This window comes from Eretmochelys imbricata, chromosome 23 (assembly GCF_965152235.1).
Source record: "Eretmochelys imbricata isolate rEreImb1 chromosome 23, rEreImb1.hap1, whole genome shotgun sequence".
Lineage (NCBI taxonomy): Eukaryota > Metazoa > Chordata > Testudines > Cheloniidae > Eretmochelys > Eretmochelys imbricata.
Genome location: NC_135594.1, coordinates 6,398,061 through 6,406,678, shown reverse-complemented (window position 1 = coordinate 6,406,678; position 8,618 = coordinate 6,398,061). Strand labels below are relative to the sequence as shown.

The 8,618-nt window shown below is 62.4% G+C and overlaps 1 protein-coding gene across 2 annotated transcripts; it reads right to left on the bottom strand.

The window, feature by feature from the left end:
* Positions 1-556: 556 nt before the first annotated feature.
* FOSB (FosB proto-oncogene, AP-1 transcription factor subunit) lies at positions 557-5,785 on the bottom strand. Of its 2 annotated transcripts, XM_077840549.1 has the most exons (4): positions 5,660-5,785; positions 2,708-3,016; positions 1,849-1,956; positions 557-1,039 (listed from the first exon to the last, which is right to left on the bottom strand). In XM_077840549.1, exons 1-4 carry the CDS (start codon positions 5,783-5,785, stop codon positions 557-559), a joined length of 1,026 nt encoding a protein of 341 aa, XP_077696675.1. The 2 variants fall into 2 exon arrangements, with proteins under 2 accessions (XP_077696675.1, XP_077696676.1); XM_077840550.1 differs by lacking the exon at positions 1,849-1,956.
* Positions 5,786-8,618: the final 2,833 nt, after the last annotated feature.

Below are 8,618 nucleotides of genomic sequence, written 5' to 3'. Positions count from 1 at the left end.
CAGCCCAACCTGAGCCACCCTCCTGCAGGGGGATTGGCAGGGCAGGGCCTGCCCAGGCAGCAAGGAGCCACAAGACACAGAGTGGGTGGGTATTTTGGAAGTGAGTCAATGCAGGGCAACAGGCCAGTGCGGCCCAATGAGGGATGGGGGGGGGAAAACCAACCCCCAGCCCAGCCTGCTCCCCACAAGCTCTGTCCCTGGGTCAGCTGCTCACAGTAGGTGGGGGGGGAGGGGATGCCACACAATCTGCTGCCCCCAGCCCCGCCAAACTAGCACAGACAGACAATGCTCAGCCCCCCCCATGAGCCGGGCCCAGCTCCACAATCCATCCCGGCGGTGCCAAAGCTTCCTGCTGCTCCAGCCAGATTAAAACAAAGTCCCCCAAAGTATCAGCAAGGGAGGAGGTGGGGAGGGGTCCCCCGCGCCGTCCCCTCAGTTCACTAATGGCACGCCCCGGGCAGTGCAGCTGCAGGTTTGGGGGCTGTCAGTTTGCAGCGTGTCCCACACACACCCCGTTTGCATGTGCGGGTTTGATTGGCTTTGTGTGGTTAATGTTTCACAAAGCGAGTAGCGAGGGAGAATTCAAGGAGTCCGAGGACTGGTCGCTGCTGCTGTTCCGCTGGTGTGAGGCTCCGCAGGTAGATCCCTCTGGGTAGGTGAACACAAACGAAGATGTATATGAAGGGTTAACAGGGTACGGGTCGCTCAGCGGCTCACCATGTGTAAAGTAAGAACTAGAAAACGCTACCTCCGCTGGGCCCGGTGCACCCGGTGCTGGCACGCCCAGGCTCTGCTGGTACTGGAGGGGCACAGATGGGTAGGCAGCTGGCCCGAATGGGTCGTCCTTAACAGGCATCCCCAAAGAGCTCACCTCAGCCGACGGGCCGGGCTGGCCGCCCAGCTCAGGCATGTCCTCGTAAGGGATTTTGCAGCCCGGTTTGTGAGCTACGAGGACAAATTCCAGGCGCTCTTTTTCCTTCTGCAGCTCTGCGATCTCGGATTCCAGCCCTGCCTTCTCTTCCTCCAGCTGGTCTGTCTCCTGGAGGGGAGGGGGAGCCAGGGTCAGCAGGGCCAGGAAGAACAGGACTACGGGCCCCAAGCTATGCCAGCCTGGGAGTCTGCTCTACATACACAGCCTTCTCCCTGGGGGGTCAGCTCCCATTTGCTATGGCCCCTAGCACCCCGATGCCCCAAGCCACCCCCTCACGACCAACCCCCAGGCTGCAGAGCGCATTGCTACTGTAGACCCAGCAAAGCGTCAATTCCAGCCTCAGGAACCCCACCTCCCCCGCCCCCAAAACCACACTATTGCCCCCGGCAAAGCTCCCCTCCCTGGGGCTGGCAAACGAGAGATACACCAGGTGCACAAGCAGCAGCAGGATGCGCCCAGCACAGCCAGTGCCGCGCCTTCCACTTCAAGGGGCTGTTCTGCTTTTATTGGGGAGACGGAGCTAAGGCTGCCATGCAGTCGGCTTTCCCCAGCACCATCCCTTTTGGGGGGCAGGTGCCCTGGGGAACCTAGAATGGTGCCCAGTGCACAGGGCCAGGCTCAGGGTCATCCTGGATGTCCTGCTTTTTGCACCTTGGAGGTGGCAGGCCTAGACCATGCCCCACCCCCACCAGACTGTCTCCCCCCCAGAGCAAAGAGCCCTGGGAGATGCCCAATTTCCCCAGAAACACCCTGCCCAGGTGCTCAGCCCAAGCTGCCACTCTCGCACCCTGACAGTTATGGCACCAGAACAGGGAGCAAGCTCACCACGAGCTCCACCAGGCACCTTGCTGTGTGTGGCATCAGAGCCACGGCCTCGGGTTCAGGGAGCCAGGGGAAGGGGCCCTGTGAGCACTCACCGCCTGGAGTCGGTCTGTCAGCTCCCGGCGCCGGTTCCGGCACTTGGCCGCTGCCAGCTTGTTCCTCTCCCTGCGGACGCGTCGCTTCTCCTCCTCCTCCGGCGTCAGCTGCAAGAGGCAAGGGGGCTGGTCAGCCAGGGGCTCCGGCCCTGGGCCCTCCCCACCTCCCTCTCATGCAGCACAGCTCCACCCTTCAGTGTTCAGGGCCTCCCTCAGCCCCATGTGTTATGGGGAGTTCTGCTTACGTGCCATTGCAGTCTGTGGCCTCTATCCTGATCCCCCTCCCTTCCCCACCCACCATGGGGATACCCATCTGGCTAGGAACCACACCAAGCGCTCAGCTACTAGGCAGCTGCTGGCTGAGACCAGCTCTCATTCCCAGTGGACTGGGGACTGTAGACTCTGTATCCATTCCCCATTTGCCAAGGCCCTGCAGCCTGCGTCAGAGCAGGAGGAATCACTGGGTTATGCCAGCTGGGGAAGGAGTCCTATGGCTCCTCCCCACCTTGGGGGCACAGCTGAGCCAGACTCCCAGCCACACCATGCTGCCCCGTGCAGCTCCCAGGCATCTCGCATTGGGGACTGGCAGGCCCTCCCCCTTCCCTCATGCCCCTCCCCCTTGCCCACTCAGCCCTGCCATGCAAGCCAAGGAGCCGAGCTGGTGGCGTGGGTGCCCTACATTGCTGGGTGCGGTTCCCACTGACTGGGCTCTCAGATGCCAGGTTCCCCACCTACAGGAGGCACCCAATGGGCAGGGGGCACAGTGAGGGGGGTAAGTGATGGAGTTAGTAACCTCATTGCTGGTGCCCCAGAGGAAGTGCGACAGAAGAAGAATGTCCCCCAAGTCCGCCCAGCTCACCGTTTCCTCCCGTGTCCTCCGGGGCCGAGCCCGAGCCGAGCGGGACGATGGGGCGGCTGCTTCGGCTGTTGAGGGGCCAGCGCTGTAGGCGCCCATCCCTGGGGTGGAATAGCTGGTCCCGGGCAGGTCATAGGGGTCCACTGCAGGCGGCGGTGGCTGCTGGTGAGACATCTGTTGGCCCTGAGGCTGCGACTGGGCCATGGAAGAGATCAGAGTGGGCTGCACCAACCACTGCAGGTCCTGGCTAGTTGTTATGGCGGTGACTGTGGGCACAAAGGATCCGGGCATCTCCCCGAGGCCACTGCACTCCTGAAACACAAGGACACAGAATGTGGTCAGGAGCTGGGCAAAAGCATGGCAGAAACACTGCTCCCCCAATCCCAGCCTGTGGCAGCCAGTGCCCACTATTGCCAGCCTCCCAGAGTCCCCCCCACTAATCCACAGGCCCCCCTGGCCATGGCCCAGCAGGGAGAGCAACAGACGATGCAGGGGGAAGGTGCACCCTAGCCCACATACAGGCCCGACTGCCAGCCAGCGCTTGCCACAACACACAGTCAGGCCTGACACGGAGACCAAAGCCAGGCAGCCGGTTTCACGTTCCTCTGCCCTCATGGTGGCTGCTGGTGAAAGTTGAATTGCCAGCCCTCGAGACTTGCAGGTATTGCCTAAACGCTGCACTGTACAGACATCCCCCTGCCCCGCCCCAGGGGTGTGCCGAATTCAATCACTGTGACTGGGGGGGAGGAGGGGGCGCGCGCGGGGGTGTGTGAAGAGAACAGTTAGCAACGGTTGTGGGGCAGTTTAATGTGAGCACCTGGGCAGAAGGAACTGGGATGAGAGCCACCCAACCCATTCCATGCTGGCACCTTGGATCAGGTACTCAGCTACCAAGCTAGAAGCAAATGGCTCTGAGCCCCACTCACCAGCCCCCCAACCACTAGGAGAGGACCCCTGTCCTACACAAGTAGCCCTGGCCCCTGAATTAGTTTATTGTAGACCCCAGGGCACCCCAGACCAAAAGGCCCAGCTATAAATGGCTCTGCAGAGAAGGCAGGTCAGGCTCCGGCAGAGCCGACTATAATTCGGCTCGTTAGCTCCCCTCCCTTGTCTCGGAAGAGGGGCTTTGTGCGAATCTCACACACAGGTCCTAGGAAGCCGCAGGGGCTGCGCTTTTTTGGAGCGGAATAGACCTTTATCTGCAGTCCCGTGCTTTGGTCTTTTTCAGGCCTCAGGGCGCCAGGGTCAGCACAAGCCTAAAAATAACACTCCCGTCTCTGCTGGGCGCATCTTTGGGGATCTGCCGGTGGGACTCCCGTCCCCGCCAACCTGAGCCCTCGCAATAACCCAGCGATCCACGCAGTGGGCAAGGCGAGCCCATTGACTCTGAGTGGGACGGGGAACGCTTCAAGACATGACCCGCGCCCCCAGGCTGCGAGTTTTCCAGCCAGCTCCCTTCTGACAGGGCACATGACCTTACCAGCTGCCCCCCTGCCCCAGCCCCACTGCAGGCTTCCTGGTGCCCGGGGTGCACTGACCAGGGTGGTGAGCTCTCCCTCCCCCCCCCCCGTCCTTCGGGAAAGGGGCTGCCCCAGCTGACGGCTCTGCCCCATGCCTGGTGGGGTCACTGACACCAGAGCAGGGGCAGAGGGGCCTGGCCAGGGAGCCCCTTGCGCCCATAACCCCCGTCCTTTGGGGGGAGCTCCGGGGGGGGGACATGAGGGGGGCACTCCATTGCTTGCCAGGCATTCTGGTCACCACAGCTTGGGGGCATCACTGACCCCCCCCCCGCAACAAAAAAGGGGTGAAGCCTGCGGCTCCCCCGGATCACCAGGCAGCACCTTCCCCCCCAACACACACGGGGGGGGTGGGTCAGCCTCTCCCCTGGGGCACCTGGGCGCCGCCCCCCCCGGTTCGGCTGTAGGGACTATTATGGGCTGTACGGGGGGGGCAGCTCCTGCTCCGCTTCCATTCCCCGCACGCTTTCCCCCTTCCCTCCGCCCCACGAGGGGGCGTGGCCTGCCAGGCCAATCAGCGGACTCGGCTCCCCCACCCGCCCCTTAGCAACGGGGGCGGACGCCGCGTTCCAAAATAACCCGCGCGCCAGAGGGGGCGGAGGAAAGCGCCGTGCGTGCCTCACGTCAGCGCGGAGGGTTCCAGCGCGTCACACGTTACGCACAACCCCGCCCCCCTCTCCCCACGTTCCACCTCCCCCCCCAGGCCAGGCGCGCAACGCGGGGGAGTTCGGAATGCGGACTGGAGAGGGGACAGGGCTTCCCCGGGACAGGTACCCCGCATCCCTGGGCACCCCGGGTCCCATGGCTTCTCCACTCCCCCCAGTATCATCGCCCCCCGGTACCATCGCTCCCTCCACGCCCCCCGAGTACCATGCCCCCCACATCCCTGGGTCCCCCGGCTACCATGGCTTCTACACCCCCCCGCCCCCAATCACTAGGCCCCATCTCCCCGTGCATCCCTGGGTCCCATGCCCCACACATCCCTGGGTCTCCCGGCTACCATGGCTCCTCCACCCCACCCCCGAAGTATCATCGCCACTAGCATAACTGGGCCCCATCGCCCCCTGCATACCTGCCCCTCCCCCAGGACTGGTACCGTGGGGTCTTCACCCGCCCCGTACAGCGCCCTCTGCATCCCTAGACTCCATTGGCAGCCCCCCCCCTGCATTCCTGGGCCACCCGGGTACCATGGTCATCGCCCCTCAAGTACCATCGCCCCCTGAATCTCTGGGCACCATGTACCCTACGTCCCTGGGCCCCATCGCCCCCGGGCCCCATCGCCCCCCCCCCCCCACCAGCATTATCGCTCACCCGGACCTCCCGGTACACCTCCCCCGCAATCGCTGTGTACTATGTCACCGGGCACCGTGGCAGTCATCCCACAACACCCCACACCATCTGCCCAAGAGGCTCCCCCTTGGCACCCCTGCTCCCTTACCTGCGAGGCGGCGGCGCCCGTGGGGCTCCCGAAGGAATCCACCGAGGACAGGTACTGGGACTCGGCCGAAGGGGACGAGCTGCACCGGGAGGTGGAGTCGTAGTCTCCGGGGAAGCCCTGATACATCTCCCTGGGCACAGGGGGAAGCCTGTGGCCACGCTGGGGGCGCCTAGAAGCCAAGGCTGGTGCAGGGGAGGCTGCGACCCCGGGTCAGGGGGAGCCGATTAGACTGGAAGCAAAGTGGCTGGCAAGTCCCGTTTGCGAGCGGCAGAGTCCGGCAGGCGCGGGGTGCGAGCCGCTCCGCTCCGGCAGGGCAGCGGGGCCCGGCGGTTCCCCCTCTTCCTCCTTCACCGGCAAAGCAGCATCGGGGACATAAGCTCCGCGGGCCGCGGCGCAGCAGCCCCCCTTCAGCTCCCTGCCGGGCTCCGGCCTTGGAAGCTGCGCTGGTGGGGCGGGGAGACTCCCGGCTTCCGAGCCTCCTGCTGCACGCGTCTGCTCCCCTCAAAGCCACATCCGCGGGGAAGAAGGGGGGGTCCAAAGCCCCTTCGCAGCTAGTGGGGTAACTTCAACACCGACCCCCCGAAATAATCCAGCAGCCCCTCTAAAGTAGCACAATCCAGAGGCGATGCGGCGTCTTCGCAGGCCCAAGCCCCACAAAGCGGGGGGTGTGGGGCGGGTCGCTGGGGTCCCCTGGAGCCCTGTCCCGTGCGGGTGGCAACGTCTCCCCACTAGGCAGAGAAGCTGAAGCTCCGGCTCCTCTCGCAACTTATGAATGAACCACGCTCCAAGCCTCTCCGTATTTATACCAGAGGGGCCGGCCCCCTCCTGACGTCTCCACGCCCCCAAAACCAGGCACAGGAGCCACCGTGGGGCCCCAAACTCAGCCTGTCGCTTACCCTGGCCTGCCTGGGGTCCCCCTGAGCCGGGCGCCCCGCTGCCCCCCGGGGAAAGGGGCGATTTTAGGGGTCCAAAGGGGAGGGGATCCCTAGTCCCGCTCAGCGGGAGTTCCTGTGACGCACTTAGCCATATATGGGCTTGTCTTTGCTGTGTTTGTTTGGTATCCTAGCAGAGGACGTCAGAGGGAATCCCTTTCTCAGCGCCCGGGCTGGGGCTGCCGCTGCTGGCGAGCGGGACTGGGTATTAATAGAAACTTTTACTATCGTTCTACAAATGGCCTGAACCAGCGGCCCCGCGTCGCAGTAGGGGGTCGGGGGGGCAGCCCCTTCAGGGAGCACCCGGGGGGGGGGGCAAGATCCCCCTAGAGAACAACGATGGAATCAGCTGCCCTGGGGGAAGCCCCCCTCCCAGCCCCCCAGCTGGCTCCTGCTCGGGCTGGAGCTAGGTTGGGCTTTTGCCCACTCTAGTGCCAGTCAGGAGGGTTTAGCCAGGCCAGCCTGTGTTACCCCCGCAAATGCCTGGCCTCCCTGAGATCTAGTGGCAGCCAGCCCCATGCCTGCAGCCAGCCTGCAGCCTCCATCACCCGAGCTCAAAGCCCTTTAAATGCCCTTCCCTGCACCCCCTCCATGCTTGAATTTAGTATCTCCCTCCCCTGATTTTTAAAACCCTCCCAGATGGAGCCGAGCCCCCCCGGAGATTCACGTTCCACCTCTAGTGCCAGGGGAGAGAAGATACACAAGGACACCACACTCCCAGAAGCGTGCCTCCTGGTCAGAGCAATGGTCCAGCTGGGCCAGCAGTATTCTGCCTCCGACAGCAGCCAGGGCCAGGTGCGTCAGAGGGAATGAACAGAACGGGGCAATTTTGAGTGACCCATCCCCTGCCATCCCGTCCCAGCTGCGGGCATGGGCTGTTCAGCCCTTGACCCTCCCTCCTTCAGGAAGTTGGCCAATATTTTTTAAATTCTTAGTTTGGGGGAATATTTTGTGCTTCTGGAATTGACTTACACAGGGGCAGCTGCAGCCCTTTCCCTTTAAGAATGTCTTGGTCAAATCTGCCCAGCTCTTCACACCCTCCTGGACTTTGGTGGAATTGCACAGAATACAACTGGTGGAGAATTTGGACAGATATTGCAATATGCTGTGACTGTTTCAAGCCACATCTGTTCCCCCCCCCCCCCATATATATATATAGGAAAAAAATAGAGATCATAGGTTAGGGCAGTGCTTCTCAACCAGGGGGGCCAGGAGCAGTTTTCAGGAGGTCTGTCAAGCAGGGCCACTGTTAGACTTGCTGGGGCCCAGGGCAGAAAGAAAGCCAAAGCCCCACCGCATGGGGCTCAAGCCTGAGTGCCACCACCCAGGGCTGAAGCCGAAGCCTGAACAATGTAGCTTCACAGGGGCCCTATGGCATGAGGCCCCAGGCAGTTGCCCTGCTTGTACCCCCTAATGCCGGCCCTGGCTTTTATATGCAGAAAACCAGTTATTGTGGCACAGCTGGGCCGTGGAGTCTTTATAGCATGTCGCAGGGGGGGTGCTCAGAAAGAAAAAAGTTGAGAACCCCTGGGTTAGGGGGTCTGAGATGGAGGACTCAGGACTTGGATTCTGGTCTCCTCTCTGGAGGGCTGCATAGCCCCGTGGTTAAAGCAAGGGAAAGAGACAAGTATCCTAGGTTCTGTTCCAGCTCTTCCCCAAACACATGGAGTGATGTGGTGCAAGTCACTTCCTCTCTGCGCTTCACTCTCTGTAGCTGGAGATGATGCCACTAACAACAACCTGCCTCCCTGCGGAGTTATGAGGTGACATGTCTATGAAGAGCTCTGAGCCCCCAAGCTGGAGGGTGCTGGGCCAGGCAGGGAGCTGACTAGATCCCCTAGGGGCACAGGGAGAGTCCAAGCCATCTCCTGAGTAAGGAATTCCAAAGTCCTAGCTGGCACCATTTTGAAGGCTCCAGCTGTTTGGTTGGGGGGGGTGGGGTGGGGGGGAGAGAGTTACAAGTGCTTCAGTTAGACCAATTAACACCTCACTCATCCTTTGAGTTTCTCCTCCTCAGGAGCTGCCTA

What these genes read in the sequence shown, in the direction of transcription:
- FOSB (XM_077840549.1), bottom strand. Translation starts at nt 5,785, where the DNA reads ATGTATCAGGGCTTCCCCGGAGACTACGACTCCACCTCCCGGTGCAGC. An exon ending in CGGGCGCCGCCGCCTCGCAG is followed by an intron (nt 3,017 to 5,659) that starts GTAAGGGAGCAG and finishes CTTGTGTTTCAG; the next exon opens with GAGTGCAGTGGCCTCGGGGA. An exon ending in GGAGGACACGGGAGGAAACG is followed by an intron (nt 1,957 to 2,707) that starts GTGAGCTGGGCG and finishes TGCCTCTTGCAG; the next exon opens with CTGACGCCGGAGGAGGAGGA.